The sequence below is a fragment of the Falco naumanni genome, chromosome 9 (genome assembly GCF_017639655.2).
Source record: "Falco naumanni isolate bFalNau1 chromosome 9, bFalNau1.pat, whole genome shotgun sequence".
Lineage (NCBI taxonomy): Eukaryota > Metazoa > Chordata > Aves > Falconiformes > Falconidae > Falco > Falco naumanni.
The window spans coordinates 34,970,531-34,997,952 of NC_054062.1; the positions used below are offsets into that span (position 1 = coordinate 34,970,531).

The following is a 27,422-nucleotide window of genomic DNA, read 5'->3' on the forward strand; positions in this document are numbered from 1 at the left end:
CCGCGTCACGGCGCCGCGACCGCCCGGGCACCGCGCGCATGCGCGGCCCCGCCCCCACCCGGAGGCTGCGGAGCCGGAAGTGGCGTCACAGGTCCCGCGCCGCCGTCCCGCCACCGCAACATGCTGCGACGGGCCGAGCTCGTCAACAAAGAGGACGCAGGTGTTAGTGAGAATACAGCTGGTTTAATAATTCCCAGAGCAGCTCGGTATGTTTCCCGTTTATTATACATGGTTGCACAATCTGAGGCTGGTTAAATACAATCAAGTTTTCAAAACCGCTTGGAATCACAACATGCAAGTGACCATGAAAATATTTGGCTTTTTTCACTTTATTCTTTGAATTTCTGAACAGGCACTTACATGAGGAAGTTAAATTTGCTCTCATTCAAAGACAGCCGCGTTAGAAGTATCCCAGCATAAAGTACAGAGTCTTGGTCTGCTTTATCAAAGTGCCACAGTAATAAAACAGTTCTTACAGAAATGTAATTCAATTATTTACTTACTCATAAAGTAAGGTTACCAATGACACTTGCACCGGAGTTGAGAAGTCTTGGTTTGAAGGCCAAGTGAACTACAAGTGCAAGTAGCCTTCCACACAGCAAGCCTCGCCTCACACCCAAGCCACACACCAGGTGACAGAGGACACGCTCAGTTGCGAGCGGGTGAAGGCTAACCCCTTTAAGCTATTTGTTCAAACACTAAATGCATACAAGATGATTAAGACAAACGATCTGCTGCGCCGGACAAGCTTCTAACAGTTTTAAGGCCTGCCTGGCTTCAAAATATCTTTCCAGCAGACCACGAAAAGCTTGTTTGCCCTTGTAGCAGGCCCAGGTGGACTAGGCAGAGGGTGTCCTTTGAGGATGCTGTGCCTCTCCTGCCAGGACAGTGAAGAGACAGACTGTGAAGACAGCGGAAGCATGAAGCCAGGAGGAACCACATAGTTTCATGTATTTGCAAAATAATCAATGTTACCAGCATTTATTTCATCAATAAGGGATAATTATGTTCAAATGCTTTACCCACTCACCACCTGAAAGTGAAATCATGACAACATCCCTACAGTCACTAGTTACTGGGCAACAAACCCCCAAAAGTCAGGAGTGACTCCCATGAAAGGCTTAGAGAAGTATGGCAGAGAAAAATGGGGGAGGGAGGGCAAAGATGCTTCCTAACATTCTTTGCTACTGACAGATTCAAAGCTTCTTAGAAACCTTGGTAAGGTGTCTGAAGGCTCCACAGTTACCATATTCATAGTGCATATACATGCAGTTTGTTAAACCCTGTCTAATGTAGTAATTAGAAGTCTTTAGGACCAGTTCACCATAAACCTCGATTTTTAGTGTGATTTAGTCAGTTGTGTCTTACTGTAGTTTCAAAACAAAACAAATGCAAATAAGCAACATTGGAAAGAAACATGCAATAAACAACATGAGAGAAGGGAAATGCTTTAGTCTACACTGTACAGGTGATCAGCAAAATCAAATATGCCAGCCTACCATGCATGGAAATAACCAGATTTAAGCTTACGCATACCCAAGTGCATATAACATTATCAAATAAAAGTAAATGTGCAGTATAAAATAGTAGCTTAAGAAAGTTCCAGTGTTTGAGAAAGCACTTTATTTTAAATGTATATACATACTTGAATGTTTAACTGAAGAACGCTTTAGTAGTATGGTAAATGCAGCACTGCAAGATGAAGGAAGACAGTCGTAATGGGAATTTTGGCCTTCTTTTCCCACAGGCTGCTGCCACCTTTAACCTGCTGAAGCATTGCAAAGTTTTTCACCTTATACCAGTTCACATTTCAGGTTGCTCAGCAGATGCTTGTGATTCCGGAGATTCAAATCGCTGGTGAAAGTTTGTCCGTTGTTTCCTCAGCTTCTCAGGAGCTTTTCTCCATAAAATTATTTCCTGTTTGAGGAATAAAACATTTTGAAACCACCATGTACCATTAAACCAGCAGCATCAAGTATCTGAAGTTCCTGATAGACAGAGACTTTTGGAAAAGAAGGAAAAAAAACCCCACACCACAAAAAACTCTGCACCTCCTCCCATTACTTACAGAACAGTGCAGTACACATGGAAAGTAACAGAAAGATGAAAATAAAGTCTATGCTTAAAGTCTAATTTAGTTACCTTTATCAACCTTGACCAATCACCTCTTCCTAAACAACTCTACTCCCAACTTTGATAGTATTAAAGGGTTCAAGAACAACTTCTTCCTCCTTTTCTCAAAATCCAAAGCCCATCATAGCCACTGTATGTTCCATTTGCCTTTTGTTTTCCTTAATTATACTGCCTTGTCTATTCTTCAAAGGGAAGATTCTCATCTAATCCACACAGCTTGATTTCAGTGAGCCTTTTTGCTATTCCTTTCCTCAGCACGACCTCAACTTTTGTTTTTGGCCAAACGCCTTAGACCTTATTACAGTTCTGCAATTCTGAACCTAACTGAACCTGGGCTAATGCTGGGAGGGGAAATTATCTGCAAAAGAAAGCAAGCAAGCAAATGCACCTGTAGCTCATTTTACACACAAAGCATTTTGCCTGGATATTCACAATGCAAGGTTGTTTATGGCACTGAGGTCCTATCCTTGCTGAAACAGTATCCATCAAATCCCTTGGCTCCTTTTTGCAAGCTAACATTTTCTATACAGCTTCCAATAGACTTGCCAGCAGAAATGCTTATGCCATACATGAAGCACAGGTGGCTTCTAACATGCCAAACATTCAAAGCAGCATGTACAACAGCCTAGGTAATTCTGCAACAAAATTCCTATAAACCATACCTGCTGTTTGAAGTATCGTCTGTCTTCCTCATCCACAAGCACTAGATTTAAGAAGTACCTCACGGAAAATTTTTTGTTCACATCCCTCATTGTTGGAGTTGGGTCATAGCCTGCTAAGAACAGTCTTATAGGAATTGATTCACCTTAAGAAAAGAAAGTTTTGATTAGTTCCTTAAAACTGAATGGCATTAATGTAGGTTCAGAAGACATGCAAAATAAAGGCAATTTCCCAAGCAGTGTCTGCGTCCTTTCCTTGGTTAAAGGAAAAAAAAACAACAAAAATACACCAAACAAAACACCACCACCACAAAACATCACCAACATAACACTGAGCTCACAGGCAAGTGTGATATCAAGAGTGGGAACACTTCCTCAGTGGAAGCATGGTAGCCAGGCAAGACAAAAGGATCTTGAAATCTCTAGAGCTAGTCTACGCCATGGAGTCAGGTTTGAGGCAAAGAGATAAAAGCATTGGTTGTAACATTTCCAGTGGTAAATAAGGGTAAGGTTTACCAAGTGAAATTCCCCAAGTCAATAAAAATGCCTGCTTCAAATAGGAAAATCCACTATCATTTCAGCCACCTAAGGCTAAGTGGTTTCGCCAAGAAAAATTTATACATGTAATCTCTTCTCCTCCAGACTTTTTTTTTAATACAATTTTAACTCAAAGTGCTTACCCTTTAAAACAAGCACAGTTATTTACCTTTAACTGGTGCACCATCCATGATTTCATACTTTGCAATGGTTTCAGTCTCTGTTGTGGTACTGGGTCCTGGTGAAACAAGTTTTCACTGTGAGAACACACACTGCAATTTTAAACATTTACAAAGCTTTATCATAGCAATTTCTACTCGGCAGAATTTAAATTACGCAACACTGAAATTTCTGCCTTTGTCTTGCATACGAGTTACACACAGCTAAAGCAAGACAAACCCTCTCTGAGGCAGAGCATCTATTTCTTAGTCTCTCCTTCCCATGCCAACACAGACGAGTCAGCAGTGCTTCAAAGGAGCCCTGGGTATGCAGGCTTTAAATAAGGGACAAGCATGGCAGGGTAGGACTTGTGAAACCCTTCTATTTGGTGGGCTGTGCCAGCAATTCACACTGCTATGCCATGATCAGACTAGAAACCTAAAGGGTTATCACCCAGCCCAAGGGTCACCTTTCTCCGGGGCCTAGGATGAAGAAACCAGAGTCCCTAATTTAGCCACAAAAGCCAATAATAAAGCAGAGCTTTCTGCCATTCCTCTATTGCTACGGCAGCTTTCTCATTACCCACACAAGCAACTCACTAGGGGCCCAGCCACTGGGGAATGAAGTCACGAGCCACACACAGCCTCTTACTGCCTTCCTAGTTCCAGGCTGTTTCTGCTTCAAAGCCTCTTGATATTTCCATCCTATCAGTTTGAGGCTGACCGAAAACGCCACATTTCTAGAACACGAGACATTCATGCTAACCTTTACCAAGCTCATTTTACCAGCTAATCTCTGCTGAGACAAGAGGATCTTCAGGATGCATTTTACACCTTTTCCTTTGTTCATTATCAAGGCTGATTAAGCTGCTGCATATTTATGCCCAAGTTCCATTTACAAGGGTTTGCATTTATGAAGCTAGCCTAACAGTTACAATCCCAGAACAATGCTACAGACCAACAATGTTGCTAAGTATGATTACCAAAGCATGAAATTTAAACAGCCGTCAAACACCACTGAGAAAGAAGCACATGGAACACTAGTTTAGCCAAAGCTGCACTCTCTGGGTTTGCAAAAGGCTCAACCAGCACACAAGCTGCCATTTCTCTTGGACTTTGCTTCTCTTACCAATTCCAGTAATCTCCTTTTTGATCAGCTGCAACTCCATATGCTGAATTTTTATTCTCACTAAGAGGAAATAAATTTTTCCAACAATCACATCCTTTAAGTGATACCTTTAAAGGAACAGAACAGGTGTTTTCATTAAAGAAACACAGCTTTTACACCTTCCTGAGTACAAATTATACAGGCAGTTACCTTATCTGCCTGTTGACTACTTGGAGGTTACTTCCCCACTAAGCTAAGCACATCAGCCAGACCCGTACAATTAGCACCCTTCCATCATCACAGTATTAGTAAAGGAAGTACTATAGTTATAATAAAAAAGCTTAAATGCAGAAATCAAGCCTTAGATATTTGCTAGTGCCCTTCCTATTAGTACTAAAGGCAGAATAGATAAGTATTCCTCAAAAAAGGCCACCCACTGTATAATTAGTAACCAAACAGCCCAACACAGTACTCATTGAACATGTTGCTTTACATTTTAAGACTCCAGATGCCAAGGTTGTTCATCAAATATTATGTACTCTGCCCTTTTTCCTGATATATTTACCAGAATATGGTTTATTCTAAGTGACACTTACTTTGACTTATTGTATTCAAACTCTATATGAAGACAGTCTTCAATGCCTACTTCCATTTTAATGGAGTTGTTTACATCTGGGTACGTAGCAAGCTGGTGAACAATCAGATCATATTCTTTCACCAAGTCTGACAGCCGTCTCACTATTGTCACTTTCAGAAAATACCTAGGAAGGAAGCCACCAAGTTAGCCCTAATTATTCAGAATAGCCTAAGTAAAAGCCCTTATGTTCTGAAGTACAGGTATTCTTTGAAAGACAAGAGTACATTCTCATAAGATTAAGCAGAAAAGAGTAAGACACCAAAATACAAGACAAAACACACAGATAGAAGTGTGGGGGCATTTTGTTTGGTTGTGGTTTGTTTTGGGGTTTTCTTTTTTAAAGGAGAGACATGGACTATCTTCCCTTGATTGAACTAAAAGAATTTTAGCTACACAAACAACACTGAGCAATTCCAAACAAAGTAGAAAATCCCGATCTCTAAATAATACAATCTCAACAACTCAAATCAAGGCACACTAGCTACCAGCTGTTACACATCTGATTTGAATTCCAAAAGGAGGAAGATGGGGGAGCAGGCAGCAAAATTGCTAAATTATGTATTTTCTGCAGGGGAGGAGAAGGCTTCACAGTTACAAACCTCAGTCTGACGTTGGCACCAATGTAGGATTCATATGGCTTTTCAACCTGCATGAATTCAAAGTCATAGCTTCTGCTTTGGGTCAGTTCTCCAGGTAAGGCCAGTTCTTTCACCAAGTTTACGAATTCATGGGTGTTGCTTTTGTCATTGAAGAGTTCTAAAGTTGAAGTTAAAGGAAAACATATTTCAGTGTTTATTTTTAGCAAACAAAACTACCTCTAATTCAGCAGGAGCAGGTGGGAGAGGACAACAGAAGCAAATAATTTGATTTAAGTTACATCTATTTGACCAATTGTTTTATCCAGTCTGTCAAAGTTATCTTCAGTTTCAGTAACATAGAAAGCACTCCTAAAGAGCTAACTGCAACAAACAGAACACATATTTGAAGCTTCACTAGTACAGCATCTTTTTTTAATGACAGTTTAGTTAGCCTTAATAAGTACTTCTTGCCTTGCATTTTCCGTAATTACCATTGCCTGATTTTGGCTTCCAGCATTTATTGCTGAAGGGACAAAATCCTTTAAGCAACATCAAGACTGGCTCATTCAGAACAGGCCAGTGATCCCAGCTGGTCTCCCACAAATTAACAACACATATCAAATGGCTTATTATTACTACTCATCTACAATCAAATGGCTTATTACAATCACTGGTCTAAGTCAGTGATTTGGAAACAAGTCCTCAACACATAAGCATAGACACAGCAGTTTCACAGCAACAGCATCTCCTGTCCCCAGACCAGTGTCACTATTATTCATCCCTAAATACATGTCATGCAATTCTCACCAAGATAAAAACTTAGGAAGTCAGGAAAAATTAACATTACCATAAAAAAATTTGAACACTTCTGTACATAAAACCAAGCTTCTCTACAATTCACAACTGAAAATATCAGTTATAGTTGATTTTACACAGACTGAAGCTTTTCAGAAGAGAACAGAACAACTAAACACACCAACTCCACAGTTTATCATTGCCAGTTTGGTAGAAACTGATGCTAACTAGTAATTGCTTGTTTTCTAATACGACTACAAAGATACAGAAGTACTTTGTTTGTTATGACAAGCATTTATACAATACAAAATTTACTGTTGCATATCCAATACTTTTTGTGCCAGTCAGAAAAGTTGGAGTCTGAAGGGTCGGTTTAGAATAAGTCTTTAACATGCAGCTGGAACTAGTTTCCAAGCACAGAGACAGATGGCACTACTGGAATGCTTTTCGTATTACAATATTAAAACCTGAAAGAATACAAGAAAACATGGACAAGTGCAAAAAGCAGCAACTTAAAGCACTTCTGCTTAACTCTGAAGACTTCTAAACAGTAGCACAACAGAAAAAGCCCCAGAAACACTATATCAAATTAAAGTCATTCAGAGAATAAAATTTATACATCAGAGTAGGCGAAGAACAGCCTGTACAGCTATTAAAAGACAACAGACTAAATTAAACTGACATACCTGAGCTCTATTTTTTTCTCCCCATCTCTAAATGCCTCAAATGCATCACACTGCTGTTTTATTCTGGAGGTTTGCTTTTACAACCCCACTGATCAAAACCTCAAAGAATAAAGCCACAGGTGTCAGTACTCAGCCATATCTGCTCATAACATTTCAGACACAGGGTAGCCGAGCCTATGACTGATCAGAAACAGAGAATTTGTAAAATTCCAGAGTTGATTGTACGAGGCTGAAACTTGAAGAACTACTTCCAAGGGGGACAATAATGCAAACAGCCCTCTAACAGACAGGGAAGAAATTTTAGCATCAGCCTAAGGATGCAGAGAGATTACCTTGACAGGTAAGAAGTTAGATGTGATCAAGACTCTTCACAGTTCAAATCTGACCAGCCTTAGATACAGTTATAAGAAAATTACATTTTTAATGTCAATACCATATTATCTTGCTAAAAAGCACAGAAAACCTCTGAAGCACGAATACTGGTTTATTTTAACAGCGTAAGGCTAGGTTTTAGAAAACCAAAAACCATAGAATTTTTAGAAGTATTTTGCTATAGGCTGCCCCATCATTTCTTTTCTACGCCTCTTTTCTTTCAGAGCCAGAATTAAAGACCACAAGTTCAGTTTTCAGAAATCTCTAGTGATTCAAGCTTTTAACAGGTCTGAGGCAGACTAAATACTCACCATCCCAGTTCTCCTTTATATGTACATAACTTCCTTCCCAATGACCTCTGACTAGCACAAATCAGTACATCACTTGCATTAAAATAAGGAGGATACAATCTTCCTTTGGCACTTATCATCCACTAATCCAATCAGGTAGCAATGTTTGAGCCAAAATGCTGACAGTCACAAGCGCCAGGTTCCATAAACCACAGGCACCTAACTTTATAGCTTTAACTTAAATAGCTTAAACTCACCAATTTGTCCTACAAATTCAATTCTAATTCCTTGGTGCTCTAGTCTCTTCCCATGTTTAAAGGAGATGTTCACCTATCAAGGCAAAAAAAAATTTAATTTTTTCAACACTTTCACTTTAATACATGATCTCAGTAAAAAAGAAAACATATTACTACATGCCTATGAAAACTGAAACCTCTTCTCAAAAGCACTACCCAAGCTTGAAAGCAACCAAATCAAACAGCTGATTACAAAATTAAGCATTACCAAAGCACCACTAAAGCGTTTAAGAAAAATCTAATAATCTGTGAGGCTGAATTAATAACTAAGTTGGAAACTTTTGAGTCCCAAAATTAAGAAACCAAGCCAGAGCTTAAGCAGAGTTCACATAAGCCAGTCGCGACCCTCTCACCGTCTCTGAAGCCAGAGAGCTTCAAAGCATCTTCTGACAGTCCAAAAAAGGACTGCCATGAGAGGTGTTCCTTTGGAATCAACCAAACTTAAGTCCCTTCCTCAGCAGATAGCTAAGTACTGCTGTTAGAGAAGTCAATGCAAAGTAACAGATAATGAAACCTACTATCAAGACCTTCATTTGTGAATTTGATTCTCACAAACAGACCTCACCTCACAAGAATAGATTCCATAAGGTTACTTCCTATGAAAATATGTAAATATTAAGCATATGTAATGCTTTATTATGAGGCAGTGATGACAGGAGCAATTCCTGTACATCGTTGACATCAGAATAGGAACAATCCATCTTTGTGGTGAAAAGAAGAGAGGTAGAGGGAAGTTGTCCAATAAATTACTGGTCTTCCAGACCTCCTCATCCCACTGTGCATCCCACCAAAACTCATCAGGTACCTCTCAGATGTTGCCGATACCAGTGAGAAGCACTCAGGCCAGTGAGCATACAAAAGCTAGTTCTCACAGTTTCCTGAGTTTGAGGCTCACCTTCTGGTATTTTCATGTCACTGACAGGATCTTTCTAGAGGACCAAGATCTTAGCATGGGAAGATATCTTAAGAACAGGAAGATGTCCAGTAACAACAGGACCGTGAAGATCAAAGCAGGTATTTAGAAGTCAATCTCAGAACCCAATACCTGGCTCAAGTGTTTTGGAAGAAAAGTGAATCATAACAGAAGTATTCAGAGAGGAAGAATAGCTCTAGTAAAATCAGACAGCAAGGAGTTCCTAGGTGCAATACAGATAGTATAGAAATCCTTCTGGTAGTAAGAATTTTATTCCCCCGCCCCCCAAGAGAAACTCTTGTTGACTCAGCAGCCAGCTGAACTTATATGTTGCTCCTCTGACGCAATCCCAGAAACCACTTCAGGGCATAAAACACAAGGCTTAGCTTCAGGCATGCAAAGCAGGTCACCAGCCAACAATTACTGTTACACATGCTGGGCTGTGGATTTTGGAGTTCAAGAAGGGAAAGCTGGGGGATCCAGTTTGGAACAGCTTTCTTGTCGGAAACAAGAACAGGATTGCACGTGGTTGCACAAAAAGCCTATTCATAAATACAAGATGACCAGAAACAAGCAGCTACTAATCAAAACATTCAGGTTTATCAGTTGCCTGAATGACTAAGGTTAAGACAACCATATATAGGAAAAGCATTTCCTTTGAATAACAACACAAGCTGAAATCGCAGCTCTTGCTTATATCAGTTTTTTATTTAGCTTCCTATGCACATCTGCATGCCAGAATCAGTGCAGTAATTAATAGTCACTTGAAATAAAAGCATTACCTTTCCTGAAACGGATTCTCCATCATAGAAGAGAAAATGCTTTTCTACTTTACCATCTTCTGTTTTGATTTCTGCTGGTTTTCGTGTTTCAGCATCATTAAGAATAACATCAATCTCGCAAACAGGAACAAAAAGGCCTCCAAGAAAACTCTGGAATAACAAAATTAACATAAATTACTACACAGTGGACACACCATTTTATATGTGGTATCTACTTGCAGCTGTACACTATACACTGGGGAAAAACACCTGTACTCCCATGAAGTTACAAAGCCATTATGTATTAGAGACCGAAGAAAGAGCAAAGAAAAAAAGACAGCTGTTCAGCTAGCAAATAATTGAAATCAGGTCAGTAAGAAGCAGCAACAGCTCTTAAAAATATGATGTTTATTAAAAAGTACACAGCATAATTACCCTTATTACTGCTACACTACAATACAATACCACCAAGTATTTAGAACATTAGCTTTGCAAGCACAACTTTGGTTTCTATCACTGCAAAGTTTCCAATCCCTGGTTTCACTCAAACAATATTTCTGACAAATTTATTCCATCTAGGTTAGGATTCAAGATATTACACGTACCAAAGAATTGCTTATTATTGCTTACACCCACTATAACTTACCCCATAAACAGCAGTAACAAGGACGATCAGAAGTAAAAGGAGTAACAAAGCAGGGTGAAAAGAAACAACAGGTGATATAATACAAGGCATCCTCATGGTTGGTGAAGGGGAACAGGGACTTTTATTTGCTCTCTACTCCTGCAACTCATAGTCCTCTTAGCAAACAAAGAGAGCTCTAGCAGGTTCAAGAGGCAGCAGTTCTTCATACAATCTACCTTAGCTACACAACTCTACCATCAGATAGAGTGGATGTTACAAGTTTACCTGTAATACTGCTCCAGGCACCAATCCATTATGAGCATCAAATGCCTGTCCTCACCTTACAACATTCCCTAGGCACGAACTTTTGACTGGCACCAAACACAAGAAACTAGGAGAGATCACCCTTTGACCTTCCACAAACATTTCTTACAAGAATCTGCAAAACATATTAGTGGCTCTGTAGGAAACCTTACAGGGTTAGCACAAAAGCCAATGTTTCCTCCTAAGACTTAGGCACTAACCTGCTTTGATGTACCAAAGCAGAAACCACTAATTCAATGCGATTTTTGGTTCTTTTGGAGAAATTACACTGTGTTCGCAACGACAGCATCCATTCAACTACATTAATGTGGTACACATGAAACACATTCTCACTTTACCAATTTAGTATCAAAACCTGAGTAAGAACACATTGCAAGACATTCTGGGGACCTGAAGTTTGAAATGTAACATTAATCACAGAAGGTCTGGAAGAAAGTTTGATCTGAACGCTACTGCTTCACAGTAGCAACTCTTGAGTGACTTTTTGCTTACCTCTACAAGGCAAGCACAGTGTGAGCCTGAGCCATCAAACAGCAATTCACACAAGACTAAACTGACTTTGTACTTACCCAGATAGCAAGCAGCCCTAGTCCAATCCACAAAGATGCATATAACTAACTGAAACCTAGTTATACCTGCTTCACATTCTCAGAGGAAAACAGAAGCAGATGACTAACAAGGCAGTCAAATATAAGATTGAAGTCTCTGCCAAGCATATATTCACATTAACTGCTGAAACAAGAATTTGTTTGGTTTTTAGTGACTGTACACTACAACCATTCTTGATTTTCGGCTCCTGGGGAGTGGGGAAGAGAGAAAGAAGAAAGTCTAAAGACTTGGAATTCTTGTTGAAACTATTTAAAACTGTTACAGAAGTTACTTTCGAGCATGCCTGTATTTTTTCCTTAGAAACTGTACTTGTTTTCCAGAATGGCGTTATACTTTCCCCACCACCCCCCAAACGAGGAAGCACGTTTCCTTTAAGCAAACATTATACAAGATGCTCTCACAGCGCCTTCCAAATTATGAAACTGTACCATCATTTATAAGTCAGCCAGACCTAACATTGGTAACACGTGGCTTCTTAAGACACTGCATGAGTATTTCAACTGTACCCCTTCGAGACTAGCCATGAGCTCATCCAAAGACAACAAGAACATATGGAATAAAGAAATAAACAGCTGGTATGTCCTCCAGTTGCTACTGAAGACACTGCTGCGGGGAAGCTATGCAAAACAAGAAGTATTTTAAGAAACCATCATATGGCTTATATTACAGCTTAAAAAATTAAGACAGAGAACTAAGGCCTTCAGAAGCTGCCCAAACGCTAGGCTACATTCCTGATTTCGTGCAAAAGACAGACGCTGAAGATTTTGCTACATCAGGATGAAAATCAATCTGCATTCCGTCCTTATGTGTTATAGCCGTACTAAAGGACTTGCAGGACTCCCAGCAGCTGATAAATGGTGCAGAGATCCCAGCCTCAGCTTCAGACAGAGCCTTGAAAAGCTTCTTCGTATCCAACAGAGATAGAGACACATTAAGGAATCCACACGCTTCAGAAACCTGAAGTGCATTGATCTAGCTGATCCTTTAAAAGACTTGTTTTGGGTTTTTTTTTAACCTACCCAGGACAGCACACCGAGCACTGTGCTTAGGCCGAGGCTGCTGAGCACAAAGCGGCCGCTGTCCCACAGCCCCGAAGGGCTGGTTACCCCTCACCGCAAGCCTCACCCGCGTGCCCGGGATTGTCACACGCACTGTCCCCAACGCCTCCCCGGCGGCAGCTGTGTAGGAAATCATGGACGCAGAGTTTCGTGACAAAACCGCGTACTGGGGAAGGCAGGCGCGGAGGGGGATGCAGCAGGGCACATCCCCAGCCTCCATCCGTAAATTATACCAACCGCTCACCCACCCCGGGCATTCGTTTATCGCCATCTCGGCCCCTGGGGCTTTGCCCGCGGCCCGCCCCCCCAGGCCCGCACCGCCTCGCCGTCCTCCCCGGGGACCCTCCGGCGGGGGGCGGCCCCGGCCCGGCGCGACTCGGGGCGAGGCGGGCGGCGGCGGCAGCGCGGCCGCATGACGCAGGCCGGGCAGGGGGCGGCCAGGTCGGCGGGCGGGCTGGGGGGTGGGGGGCGGGCAGCGGGCGCTCGGCGGCCGGGCCGGGGGCGAGGGGAGGGACTACCGGGGGCGAACCGCGCCGGGCGGGGCGGCTCTCCTCAGGCACGGCACGGCGCCACAGGTGGGGAGGGAGGGAAGGAGGGGGGGAGGGAGGGAGGCAGGCACAGCCCAGCCCGGCCCGGAGCGGCCCGAGCCGCCGCCTCAAGCGGGGGGTGCGCGGAGCGGCGGTTGGCGGGTAACGGCCCGCGTAACGGCGCGGGTAACGGCCCGCGTAAGGGCCGCCCCGGCCGCACTCACCATGGTGCGTGCCCCTCCGCGGCCGACTCCCGCCCCGCGCGCCACCAGCACCAGCCGCCCCGGCCCGCGCCCTTGTCATGTGACCTTACAGCCCGCCACGCCACGCCCCCCGCCGCACGTGACCGCCCCCCCCTCCACCTTCCCGTCGCCGCCGCCGACCGCTTCGTGCCCGCCGAGGGCCGGCCGGGGGGCGGGCGGGGTCGAAGCAGGGGGGAGGGAGGTGGCAACGCATGCGCGACGCGGCGGGAGGGCGCCGCCTAGCGGGCGGGAGGCGGCAGCGCCGCGGGCGGGCGGGAGGGAGCGGTACCGTCCGGCGAGCGCCTTTGCGGGATTCAGGCGCTCGGGCGGGGTTTGCGTGACCCGCCGGGGCTCCCGCCACGCAGCGGTTTGTAACTTACTACCCCCGGTACCATCCACAAAGGTCGGGCAGGGCCCCAAAACCCACGCTCCCCGCGGTGGGATGGCCGCCCCACCTGCTGAAACCAAAGAGCGCGTTCAGCCCGAACAAAGATTTTTGGGGCGAGTAGAAGCAACAGAGATCTCAAAGCAAAGTTTTTTATTGATTTGGAGCTGCTGTAAAACCGCTCCGTGGCCGTTGCGCCGGGTGAGGCGGGGGGGCGGCACGGGGGGCCGATGCCTCCAACCCTACAGCAGCAAATCCTCCTCCGTCAGCTTCTGCTGCAGCTCGCTGCCTCGCGGGCCCGCTGGGAACACCGGCAGCTTCCTCGTGGAGACACTGTCACCGTCCCCGAGCCCCGACCCAGAGGCTGGCTCCGGTTCCCTCATGTCATCGGACCCAGAGCCGGACTCCGGCCCCGACAAAGGGAACAAGCCGTGCAGGTCCTGGTATTGCGCCATCCTGAAACACAGAGTGGCAGCTCGTTTATTCCAAAAATGTGTTACTTTGTTTATTCTCTCTTAACGCACCGAAGCTTCATGTTGCCCTGTGCGGGTGAGCCGTGCTGTGGCAGGGCTGTCACGACAGGGATACTGCGTGTTTTGGGTGCCGACATTCAGTGCGCGTTCCGTAACGAACTTACAGGGACATGTCTGCTATGGGAGGAAGGATCCTGTTGGCTCCACCGGTGGGCACGTAGAACCAGGGGCCCTCCTCCTCGATGCAGTTAGCAGACCAGGCGTCGGGGCGGCATCTCACCCTCTTGTACCGTGCCTTCTGCAGCGGAGCACCTGGTTGAATCAGCTGTGCGTTATTCACCGGGAACAGGACGTTATTCACCAGGACCTATTAACTTTATGAGCACCTAGTAAAGCTTAAAGGAGCGGGAGAAAGTCATTGGCGTCACCCTGACTTCTCAACTGCCTTAAGCTAAATTAACCCTGAAAACTTGTTTTAAATGGCTACTGATACCCTAAGTGACACCTTTGCTATCAGAGGCATCTGGTGCTTCTCACACATGGCACCAGGAAGTCCACAGGAATTAGAAATGGAAGCCCCGTGGGAAACCAGTGCCTCACACCAACGTCACAGCAGGGCTCATCCCTGGCTCAAGGCATGGCACGTCCGTGGGAGACCTGTGGGCTCTGCCACCTGCAGCTGTCCCCAAAGCTGGTGGAGGTATCTCAAGATCTCCTGGGGACAAGCCACCCCATGGAGAGCTGTCTCCAGCGCCCTCCCTTCCTCTGTTGGCCTCAGCGAGGGTCAGAGCCAGCTCCGCTTTGGCTTTGTGTGCCTCAGCACAGCCCCTCTGAGTCCAATGGGATGAGTTTTGGTGGGGAGGTCGGAAACCGAAGGTGTGCCAGGAGCCACCTGCCACAGGAGCAGATCTGGGGACTACGCAGGCTCTCAGAGCGTGTCACCATAGCAAAGACAGTTCAGGCATCTAGACACGACTCGGGGTTTTGCACACCCACGGTTTCAGTGCTGGTGCCCCCCAGGTGCCTGATCAGAGCTGCCGCTGAAAAGCAGGTCTTCAAAAAACACCAAAAGGACAAAATAATGATCATGTAGTAAAGATAAAACCAGTGGCGTTTTGTCCTTCCTCTTGGTCTCATGTAATTAATTTGTTCTGAAGCCTCCTGGCTCATTCTCTCCCTGATGGCATTTCATCTATTTTTTTTCTCAGTTGCTTGGGAATATCTTTCTGTAATTACACTTCTCTATTGGCCTATATATTTCCATAATGTACTAGATGACTTTCAGATACCTCCTACACTCTTCTGTAAGAGAAAAAAGATCTCATGGGTATCATTTCCTGATTCTTTTTCAGCGTATTCCTTTTTCATACATATTTTCTTCTCTTAGCATATTATTAAGAAGGTTTTTAATAATAAGTGGCAAAAAAATAAACAACTGCAGCTGAATAATTTACAATTAAACAATGTACAAGAAGCAGGCCATAATCCCTCAAGATCAGCCTCCGAGTGGTAGATACATAACAAAAGCCCATCACTATCACAGCCTTGGGTTGGGGACAAATTATACTCTACTTGCCTGAAAAGCACTTCTCTCTTACAAGAAACAAATCCACAGAGTAAGTAATCATGAATCAATGTTTCCTTTTAACTGTTTTAGTGCTGCATGTTGCAATGTTCTACCAAAAAACCCGTTCAATTTCCTCATACTTACAACTAGTTTCCTTTCCTGTCCCCTCAAGAAAGTAGACCAACAGAAGTTATGACATGGGAACTGTTAGATACTTTGTCAGTAGCTACATAACTGAATAACAGTAGTAACTGGACCACTGTGAAAGGGCTGGTTAAAAAATATATATATTGAAATCTATGAATTGAAAAATGTACACACATACAGCCATGTATTTGATGAAGTATTTTTCTCAGAGGAGCTGGGAAAGGGACACAGAAATGCTCCACTTGCAGAAAGCAACTTTTCTTTTCACTCCCCTTCCAGAAAATGAAATGTTAGAAAAACAGGTTTTCTGAGTACATCTCATTACCCCTAGAAGAAGGTCAGTTTGAAAAATTTGGAGGCTGCCTACTTGGCCTACACCGCATAGCCCAGAAAGAGGATTACCAAGAGAACAACCACCCCGTTTTACCTTGTGCTGTGTATCCCACAAAGAGGATTAAACAAATAGCCAGGAAAATCCTCCCGTTACATCTGATAAGGAGCTGCATTTTGGCCGGCATCCCCCCGCTCGCCACCAGCCTTCACCACAGCTTCACGCTTCAGAAATATGACGGGGCAAGGGGATCAACTTTTAGAAAAGGTTTCCAAAACCTCAAACCCAACCCATAACCTGCGTCACTACTTCCTGATTGACGGGGGTGAGACATGTACAGAAAAGCCCAGCACTCTGACCTCCCAGCCTTCATCACTCAAAAAAAAAAAAAAAAAAAATCCCCACTGCCTTCATCTCCAGTTTTGCCTGAGGAGAAAAGCAAACCCAGGACCAAGCAGCCCGACTGAAGGTGTGTGCTGCCGGCAGCGCGTCGTCCAGGCGTGCATCCCACCCGGTGCCTGCCTGATGCTCAGAGGGCTCCAGGGCATTTGCTGTTTCCTCCAGAGAGAAAAAGCTGCTTTTCATGTCTCCGACTTTCAGGCCGCTGCATTTTCGCATTGGCACTGGCAGTGATTTTCCCTGCCTCGAGCCCTCAGTCCATCAGGAAGGTTGAGAACCAGTTGCTTGCAGTCAGTGCAAGTTTCACCAACTGGGAAATAATCTTTTTCCACAAAAGCAACTTGCCTCTGGAATCTCATGCCAGGGTTGGGTGTTCTTTTTCAAAGCGGGATCTTAAATATTCACGGTAGAAGTGAAAAAGTATATTAATTTAGCGAACATATTCTGGTAGAAACGTGTCAGCTCTTTTCTGAAAGGGCACAGAGGATCCACTCAGCCGTATCAGCACCGTGTGGTGCGAGTGTCCCAGGGAGTGTGGCAAAGCATTCGGACAGCATGTGGCACTGGGAAGAGCCTGTCTGAAAGCCATGAAAATCCTTACATAGATAGACACACGGAAGCTGCCTTCCAGCTAGCTCATACCTTTTTCTTGCCTTTCAGTTGTGATTAAACCAGGCTTGAGTTCACTTAATAAATTACAAACAACAAGGTTATCGAAGCGGTGGAGGTTTTCCTTAGTCATACCATTAGCTGCTGGATTAACTGAGGCACCGACGTGCGGGCCTAACGTGCTGCCAGCACCTTTGGCAGTGCTGCAGCTGATAGTGTAAGTTCTCTGTGGTAATTCTATTTTTACGCAGTGAAAAGTCCATGGAGGCCGCCGGTGGGGATCTGGGCTGAGCGGTGACTTTCTGTGGGGCACGGTGCTCCACCAAAACCCCACAACTAGTGGAAGAGACCCCTGCAGCATCTCCCCTTTCTGGGCTGGGATTTACCGACAGGCGATGGACCCAGCTGCACGTTCAGCATCAGTGAGGTTTATTATGAACCTCTGCACACAGAGTTTTTTTTCTGGCACATAAAGAAAAGGCGCCTCAAACCTTTTACAGGCACAGAAGGACTCACGTGCAGTGGTTATTCCTATCAGCCTCATTTCTGCTTTGTATTTTTAGCATCAACTCTTTTTTCTTTTGTTTTGTTTTTCAAGGTGACGCTCAGCATCAATAGGAAGCTGGGTGAATGCGTGTACGGAGGTGATCAGCTTCCACCTGCTGAGGGCTGCAGAAAATGTTCCGGCAATAACACCTCTCATTTTCCACGGGTCATGGTCACGCGCTGACCCCCTCCCACACCCATCCAGTGTGGGCAAACAACACCCCATGTGAGAAAGCACCCCTCCACTGGCTATTTCTGCCTTTCCCACCGGCCTGGGGCTCTTTCCAACCCAAGAAGCCCTGTGGGATGCAGCTGGAGAGCTGCCCACCAGCAGGCATGGTCATGGGAGGCCAGGGATCCTGCAGGGGCAGGGGGTTAGCTGCTGGGGGTAGGTGGGAGCTGTAAACCCCCTGTATCTGGAGGGGGATCTCGCAGAGCCGAGTTATCTGTCTTGCATCATCAGCCAATGAGGGAACTTGTAGCGCTGGCAGTTTTGCCACACGGTTTTGTTATTTTCTTCTGTGTCAGCGGCACGCCTCAGGAAATGAGATTGCTTTACAATTGGTAACCATAGGAAAACCCAAGCAAATTTTCCACTCTCCCATCTCACGATGACCTGCGTAATGGGGTCCAGAAGCCTGCGGGGAGCATCAGCCTGGGCCCATCTCCTTCTGTCCTGCTGCGCTTTGCAGGTGCCTACACCCCACCATGCTGGGCAAGCAAAGAGCTTTCCACCTTCCTGCAGACATGGAAGTGATACTGGATAACTAGATCTGAAGCCATCTGGGATGTGCAAGTCTTAAGAGTAAAGTGTGCCCTTTGTAGTGTCATGGGATGCCCAAGAAACACTGACTGTGCCATTATTTACTTCTCTATAAACCAGTCAGGACATAAAATGCAAATAATCAGCACAAATTTAAAAAGTCTCATCTTGAGCTAGAGGCCACAGATTGCTGAAAGTTAACACACTTTTTTTAAAACACAGAACAGCACACAAGCTATATGAAACTGGAACACTAACCTTGAAATGTGCTGTGGCATGACTAACAGAGTTTAAAAGAAAGAAGTTTTTTTTAAGTCAAATATTTTCAATCCAAGAGGAGAGGACAGTCACCATACCTAGGTCAGCTACCTCAATTCTACATCCCGTAAACTGCAAGGAAGATTCAGAGGATAATACTCCTCTTGCATAGATCCTGTGTATACAGACTAGAAAGTTAAATGCCCCAACAGTATAATCCTGTAAAAAGAAGAAATAAATGAGGAGCAGGTATTTGAGAATGCAGCTCGCTCCTGCCTGGGGTATTTCTTACAACTACCACACTGAAGCACTGCCGTTATTTTCAGATCACATGCAAATCTGATTAAGAGCTTTGCATTTTTCTAAGGCATTAATTGGGGGAGCAGTGGGCAGGTGGAGGGAGGGGGCTGCCTCAGCATTGTGCATCCAGCCCCTTGACCAGACACCGAGGACTCTTCAGTACGTGCCTGAAAAATCTGGGAGCAGCCCCTCCTAAACTATAACAAACACTTCAAAATCTAAAGTGATGAACTGGTCCTTAGTTGTAACTCTTGGGGCTATTTTATTTCCCACTTGGCTTCAGAAGTAACAACTGATTTAGTGACATCACTGCATGGGGACCACAACACAGGAGTGCCGGGTGCGAGGGTATCCATCCCGCTGTTGAGGGCAGGGGATGTAGGGCAGAGAAAATTGCCCAGCGAGCCCACTTCAGTAACCCAGAGGGGCATCATGGGGGTGTTTCAGCCAATTCTTTGGTGGACACCAACCCCTGCACTGCTCTAGCCCAGATAAGTGCTGGCAGAGCAGCTCGGTCCAGAGGAGAGGTCCAGAGGAGTGGTCCAGAGGGGCAGTCTGATGTAGCCGCATCAGGCCGCTCTGCTGCTTTTCCTTGCCGGGCAGCGCAGGTTTGCTTTGTAGCCTGTATTTCCTACAAGCAGCCAGCTGGACAGATGGGCTCCCATGGGTGCACTGGCACCCACCGTGCTGGTGCTTATCAGCAAGGCAGGCAGACAAGGCGATACCCGTCCAGATGGGGGGGTCCTGATAAGAAAGTTTCTCATTCATAACTGCTCGGTAATCAGATAAGCCCTAACTGTTGCAAGGCCCCTCTGGCTCTCAGGGTCAGCTTTTCCCCTACCTCAGCCAGCAGGAACTCAGTCCTGGCTTTGGCAGGGATCCAGGATGATCCCTGCACCCCTTGAACACTCATCCCCAGCACTCATCCCCAACGGAGCAGCAAAGCCGGCAGCTGGCTGGAGCAGCCAGGGGTGCTGAAGCACTGGGCCCTGCTTGCGATGCTCAGCTCTTTATTTACTCTGCTGGGAAAGTGGAAATATGGCTTTCGTACAGGTCACTGCTCTGGGGAGCAGCCAGTACGAAAAAGGCCACGTCTGTTACAAGCAGGGTGGGAAAAGGGGGGAAAAAGGGAATGATGGCAATAGATAAAAAAAGAGGTCAGACTGAGCAGAGGGGAGAGTGTCTGAACAGCAGCTGGGTTGAACACGAGGAGCTTTTTTCTTGCCCATCCTGTCTTTTGGGAAGGCAGAACGGGTTTTTTTCCCCAACACTTGCTGGTGAGGTGGGACAAGACCTGTCAGACCTGGACATCCAATGGGCCCTGAGCACATTGATCCATCTCAGACAGTACCCACGAGCTGCCCTGTTAAACACCCCAGAATCACCCTGACTCCCCTCAGCAGCCTGCTCCCTTCCAGGCAGGCAGCCCAGCTAGATTTAAGGATGCTTTCTGCCACCAGCTCACATTCAGCCAATGAACCTTTAGGGGCTGAAAGCAAAAATATATCCCTGCCTCCAAACAGCAAAGAGCTGGCAACCCCACGGAGGAGTTTTGGGTTGATCTGGGGGGATTTCTAAATCCAACCCTGAGCAAAGATGAATCCTTAACCTGGGTCACACCTGAACTCAGCACCTGGCCCCTGTATTCACCCGTGTACCCGGAGCATCATGGCATGTGTAGCAGGGCGGTACGTGGCATCCCTCAGCCTCTCGTGCTGCCACCTCTTGCCTCCTAGAGCAGTATCTGGACCTGGGCCATGAAGATAAGATTCTGATCTTGCAAGAAATCATTAACGCCCATGTCCATTGGGTAGAAATCAGACATTTGCTACCATCTAGATCACATAGAAGAGCAACTCTTTGTTTTTTCCCACGATAAAGGTCAAGAACAAGGAGAGATCTTTGCTGGAAAGCCACAGCTGCATCAAGATTGAACGCAGCCACTGACTGACAGGAAGCTGCCAACGGCCTTTCCCCATCAGCGATCTCCCCTCTGCCAAAAACGTTAACCAAGCAACAGGCCTGTCCTTCAGGACAAAAGAAGCAGCTTTCCTTCGTGTTGGGAGGTGCGATGCTTTCTGTTTCCATGCACCAAAGCCTGGCACAGCATACTGGCTGGCAAATGCGGGACTATAGTTTAAAATCAACAACTTGTTAAGACATGACACAGCAGCTGAGCTGCAGTTTCTGATTCAGGAGGCAATTTCAGTAGCCATCCTTCCGTCTGTAAAACCTCATCCAAAAGCAGCACCATCCCCATGGTGGAAATGCCCAGCCCTCACTGGGGGCATGACTCGTACAGTGGAGCAAGGGGGAAGGGAGTCCCTTTCATGCAGCTGTTCATTGAGAAAATGCCCCTAAAACCACAAGGAATTAACTAAGGAGAGAAGGATGGTGGGACAAAGATGTTTTAAAAGCAAAGCCTGCTGCCCTGTTCCTCTGCTGCTTCTCTGGGAGTGTCTTTTCATTGCAAACCAGTTGGTATTGATGCATACGTAGCTGGTTCGAGCTCAGTTACCTGGGTATGACACACAGCTGTTTTTCCAGAAGATGGTTTCTTCAGCACAGGACAACTTCACATGAGTAAGCTAGCTTCTCAGCAGCTTTTAGATGCTTTATGTCAACCCTGGGGCCTTCCCCTATCCGATCTCCACCCCGAGCAGCTCACCTTGCCTCCACTCTCTGCACAAGTGCAAACCTACTTCTAAGCACAAGCACCACCAGGGCCACAGAAAAACTTCACGCTGTGCGAGGAGAAAAGGCATCAGGGGATTTAGGAAGACGGAGAGGAATGGGAAGCACAGATGGTCTGGTGGAGGGTCTGCCCCTGAACCAGAACCACTTCTCCCATCCCATGTGTAAAGTGGAGCAGAGCTGGTGTTCAGGCCTCAGTTAACCAACCCTTTAATTACAGTCACAGTTTTGTGATCTTCACTGAGTTGTTGGGGAAAGAGGTGAAATTACATTTAGAGTGAAAGAGAACAGGGGGTTTGTAACTCCTATTGGCCAAAGGAGCTGGAAATTTTTAAACTAGTTTTAAGCGTGTTTGTTTTAGAAGAAACATCCTTTTGTTTTTGAAATGTGACACACAGAAGAGAAAAACGAGGAAGGCATGAAAAGCAGGCCTGCCATGGGAGCCTCTCCCCAGCAGGACTGGCACACCCCAGCCCACCAAGCCCTTTCTGAAGCATCTGCTTCATGCTCTTGGGATGGACACTGCTGCAGCACAAAGCAACATGTTCCAAACTGGTGTCCCTCAGGTTCAGAAACAGCCTGCAGTGCAGACGAAGCTCTCTGCCCCTGGCAGCACAGGGGATTTCAAGATGGGTACATCCCTTTAGAAAACACAATTTACATTCATTAGGAAAAAAAGCATTTTTTGCCTTTACCTACTTCAAAGAGATAGGCTCTGTAATAGCTCTTATTTTTTCATCTCTTTTAGTGCAGAAGAGGACTCAGACAGGGGTCAGCCAGCAGAGAAAGCCGAAGGCTGGGGCAAGATTCATCTCCTCTAACCTTTCTAGCAAACAGTGCAGCAGGGAGGCCAGGACAGGCTGACCAGGGAGATAAGACTCATAAGACCTTGCATTTGTAATACCTTGAGCCTTTATGGTGTAGAGAGTGAAGTATGTCTTTCCATGAGCTCTATGTAATGCTGGCAGCTTGGTGGCATAAGAGAATATTAAGGCAAAGCACACGAAAAAGTTAAAAAGGATTTGCAAGTTATTTGCCACAAATTCCAGATGTGGACAGGCAGGATGGATAGCAGCGTGTGGCACTCATAAGCCCTCAGTGTCCGCACACAAACCCTTGGTAAGTATTTGGTGTTCAGGGTATACTTCACTGGCAGGAGATTACGGGTATTCTTTATTGTCCCCTCCTTGCCTGCAGACCACATGCTGCCAACTGGATCCAGCATCACCATTTCTGTCTCCTTGTCTGTACCAGACATGGCTTCTGGGGTGTCACTACCTCCATTATTTAAAAGTTCTGCCTTTCTAGTGGAAGGAGGCTCTGTGCCCACTTGACTGCATCCTCTTGTGAATTGCTGTGAAATGGCTCTGGTGTTTGCTGAACCCACAGGCTATCCAGAAATGGGCTGCAGGAGAGCAGGAGGAACTTAATAGCCAACACTCCAAGTGGTTTGAGACCCCACCTGTGAACCACTTGCTTTTGTGTCCCTCCAAGACATATAGCACACAGGAAATCATCGTGTTAGTTTCTTCTTCTTTTGCCCCATGCATTTCACCTGTGGATCTCAGAGTAGCTCTCTGATGCAAGTGCTTGTACTCTTACGGCATTCAGTGACTAACGCCAGCTCACTCCATTACATGCCCATCGTGACCTTTCCTGCAATCACTCATCCAGTTCCTCTTTGTTTCAGCAGAAAATTGCATTAAAAACCTCAGTGAAATCCTTGAATCCTTGTTCAATTCCAACTAGTAAGTCTTTTTTATAGCAACAATGAGCACGTAAAAAGACCAAGTATTTTGTGCGTACCGAAGGCCAAAACCTCAAGCACTAAACATTCAAAACATGGCTAAAACCACTCACATTATTAAAGTCTTTGGTGTTAAGCCACCACATTATCAATCACTTTGCCCTAAACAAATGTTTGATACCACAGACAATTCCCATTCTGAAAAGCAGCAATGCGTTTGCAAAACGTGTTTAGCATCCCAGCAGTCCGACAGTCTCTCTGGCACACCATCCAGATCTTCAGCTGTAAAGACACAGTCGTACAATGGTTTTGGAAAAAAAGCAGCCAGGCAAGTAGTCTTGTCAGGAAATCTCTGTTTGTACGCCTACCCATGACACAGAAGAGCTAGAAACCACCAGCCAAACTGCAACACTAAAAAGTGCTAGCAGGCACTTTACACAGAGTTCCTGGGAAGTATGTAAAAGCAGTTTTCAAAGCAAATTTTAAACCTGCATTAATAATTTGTGGTGAACTCTGAAGCAGTCAAAGATGTTGCAATTGAGGAGGAAAGAAAGTTGACAAATGCTTCACACCACAACTTTACACACTTGATTTTAACATAACAGTCTTTAGTTCTGTAACTTCAAGACTGCAGAAGGGTTGGCCTCATGAGCTGCCAGCCTAGCTAAGTCCTCCTTCACAGAACTAATTCTGGGCATCTTACAGTGAAAAGTTCCACAGAAAACCCCTAGGTAACACCAACTGTCTCAGGTTTTTTAAAAAGACTCACACAAATAAAGCTCATCTTCATTCTCAGTGTGGAGCGAAAACACCAAACGAACCCAAGATGAGTAAAGCCACGCATTAACGAGATCAGCCTTGTTCCTCATTGTCTGATGCTGAGCTTGATCAAGCTCCCACAGTATTTCTGGATGTGGAAGCACAGCAGCAACCAAACCCTGTGAGCGCTGCACTGATACACTGACACATCTCTGTTTTGCAGATAAAGAAGGAAACCATCCACATTGCCAGGACCACATGAGCCTATGCTGGGGCAGGACCAAAACTCCCAACAGAGGAGCCTTTGGGCAGGTGAACAGAGCGAACCAGCCCGGGAACCTTTTGGTTTTGCCACACGAAGGCAGCAAAAGCCACCGGCTGCTCCCTTTGCAACACAGGGGACCTGCTTTCCTGCTGCAAAAGGGAAGTGAGGGCTCACTTCTGCCTGCTTCCCCCCGTATTTCAGCTAGCTTAAAGAGGGGAGAACAGAAAAGGACATGGCCATCACCTCTTGCTGCTCTCCTTCAGTCCGGTTCCCTCAAGGGAAAAAAAAAATAAGAGCTCCTTTGATGGGTTTGCAGGGAGAGACACAGAACAGACACTGGTTTCTTTCCTGTAATATTTAAGCACAGCACAACCTTCCTGATCGACCTGTTTTATAACACATACCATGTCTCTAGCCAGCATGAGAATTAAGAGCACTTCCATTAAAACAAAACTGTGGGTTTAATCAAACCAAATTACTTCTCATTAGTATTATGCACTCCTTGAAGAAGTATGCTGAGGTTATAGCCTCCCAGTTCAGACCTCACTCTCAATATGAATCTTGCACAAACATGAGCTTCTTGTAAACCTCTCTGGTTTATGCTGGGTAAGGAGAAAAAACTAGTAGAACAGAAAGGAGGTTTCAGTTGTAAGATTTTGTTGCCGTACAAATAGGAAAAGAAATACAGGTTAAATGGAGTTCACAGGAACCTAATCTTTCATTAATCTTTGAAAAAAATGCCTGACCTCACACACACTTTACAGTTAAAACTCAACATTCCTGAAGGCAGCTTTGCTGCTTAATCCAACAAGCTCCCTGCCTCCTTTTAACTAAATATACACTCTTACTTAACTTAATTCTCTCAAAAAATTGAACAAACAGGAATTATTCAAAACGTTTCCTTAAAAAGACATGCCTTAAAAGAACCACAGTGTTGTGTGTTGTGCTGAGCATCTGGCACAATACCATCTCCAGTAATAAAACATACCTAGCTGGTGACAGTCTTGAACGTTTACTATAGAAGATGAAGAATTGTCATCGTTGGTTTCCGTAACTCCATATGCATTTATATTAAACGCATTTACACTGTACTGCATGGTTTTTAAGAAAAGCTGCAAAGCTGAAGTGTTCTGGGTATCTTCAGAGGAGAGAGATTTCCAAATCACAGCACCAACCGCACAGCTGTATTGAAAAAGTTCTGATCCCTCTTTATTTCTAGGCCTTCGTGACTATGGGCTCACTCCTACCTGTCTGCTGAGCTCTCAACAGGATTTTGGTGAATTCGGAACCTTCCTCTGCACACAACTGCTGGTTAAGAGACACACATCGCCCTGCACTTCACATGGCTTTGCCTACCCTGCAGGTAACTTTTGACACTTGCTTCAGACCGGTAGTTGAAGGATATGACAGGAAAAAGAAGAAAAAAAAATATTTTGCATGCTGGTATAGCCCACAATCTACCTTTCCCCAAATTACAAGTAAACTGAAGTTTGATGAACTAATCCTTGCTTTTAAAAATTTGCTCAAAGGCTCTCAGTGGTGGAATATTGATGTACAAAAGAAAAAAAAACCCAACCCCGAACACATATTCTTCTACTTGAATATGAAGCTAAAAGCTAACAGGAAAAACCCTCTAACTTTCAAATCACAACTTTGTGGAAAAAGTGCATGCTAGCTTTAATTGAAATCATAGACAAAAATAACGTGCAATACAGCCCACTGAGAACCGTTTCACTGAGAAACTCTGGGTCGCCCTAACTTCAGGCCACAGGAAGAACTGAACTGAAAGATCTGACAGCATAAAATAAACTCCTAAAGGCTGACTAGCCAGTTATTTAGTAAAACAGGAACAACACACACACAAACACGTGCACCTACTCTTATTCTGCATGCATGCAGGGAGCTGGTCTAGTTTTGAGTTTTGCTGTCTCTCATTTCTAGGACCCATTTGTCGGCCTATTTGTTTGTGGTTAGTCTTCTGCAGAGAATTCTGCAAGCTAGAGATTTTTACCACATGTTTGAGATGTACATACGCTTTTGCTTGCACATGCTTCCCCTCACACCCTTCAAGCTAACGTCATTTTTTCCCCCCTTGTTTTCTTGTACTTTCCAGAAGAACGCAGTTGTTTTGACTATACTTCTTCAATGCTTTCTATTGCTATTCTTCCCACAAACTTGACAGTGGCAAGGCTGCTGGTGCACAGAAAGGCACGCTATGTGCGCCCCATCACCGTGCCACTTCACTTTCCCCATATCCCCTGGCATCTCTGACCATAACCTCTTAATATATGGTTGGACAATGTGTTCAACCTATATTTTATCTAAAACAGGTCCTGGTTCATAATCCTTCTATGGACACCAGAAATACAGAGACAACCTCTGTGGCCATTTTGGGTCAGAAATGCAGTCTGGTTTTCTATAAAGAGTAAATAGGTGGCTAAATTAGAACAAGACAAAGGTAACACATTGTGCAAGGCCAGGAACATTGCCAGATCAGCAGGTCCTTAATGACAATCAGGACAACTCCAATAGAGAAGTCGGCAATCGATGGCACACAGGCAAATCTGGAACAGCACTTCAGCAGCACTGGGATCTGCAGCGACTTCAGGGAGTTCCCCGCTTGCAGCTCCTGCTAAGACAGCACCCGGGCTCCCTGACCAACACACGGTAAGAAGCCATCCATGGCATCCCAGGCATTTAAGCTGTGTTTGACAACCGTTTGAAGCACAGCACCTCTTAACCTGTGAATTCTCTATAGTATATTAAAAGCACGGTATCTCCTCCCACCACAAGCGAAAGTTTGCTGCTTTCTTGCTCTTGGTTCTGGCACTTCAATTGTTTACGTTTTTACTGAAGATACGCACATGGGAA

General features: G+C 45.2%; 2 protein-coding genes across 2 annotated transcripts; both read right to left on the minus strand.

Moving 5' to 3' along the window:
* Positions 1–163: 163 nt before the first annotated feature.
* On the minus strand, positions 164–13,403 carry VPS26A (VPS26, retromer complex component A). The gene is made up of 9 exons (XM_040606698.1): positions 13,291–13,403; positions 9,945–10,094; positions 8,211–8,283; positions 5,832–5,988; positions 5,192–5,356; positions 4,617–4,723; positions 3,499–3,567; positions 2,796–2,938; positions 164–1,917 (listed from the first exon to the last, which is right to left on the minus strand). The coding sequence occupies exons 1-9, from the start codon at positions 13,291–13,293 to the stop codon at positions 1,804–1,806; spliced, it is 981 nt and encodes a 326-aa protein (XP_040462632.1). The 5' UTR covers positions 13,294–13,403; the 3' UTR covers positions 164–1,803.
* Positions 13,404–13,831: 428 nt separating this feature from the next.
* Positions 13,832–16,457, minus strand: SRGN (serglycin). Its single transcript, XM_040607609.1, has 3 exons — positions 16,308–16,457; positions 14,331–14,478; positions 13,832–14,149 (listed from the first exon to the last, which is right to left on the minus strand). The coding sequence occupies exons 1-3, from the start codon at positions 16,396–16,398 to the stop codon at positions 13,936–13,938; spliced, it is 453 nt and encodes a 150-aa protein (XP_040463543.1). The 5' UTR covers positions 16,399–16,457; the 3' UTR covers positions 13,832–13,935.
* Between the last annotated feature and the right edge of the window lie 10,965 nt (positions 16,458–27,422).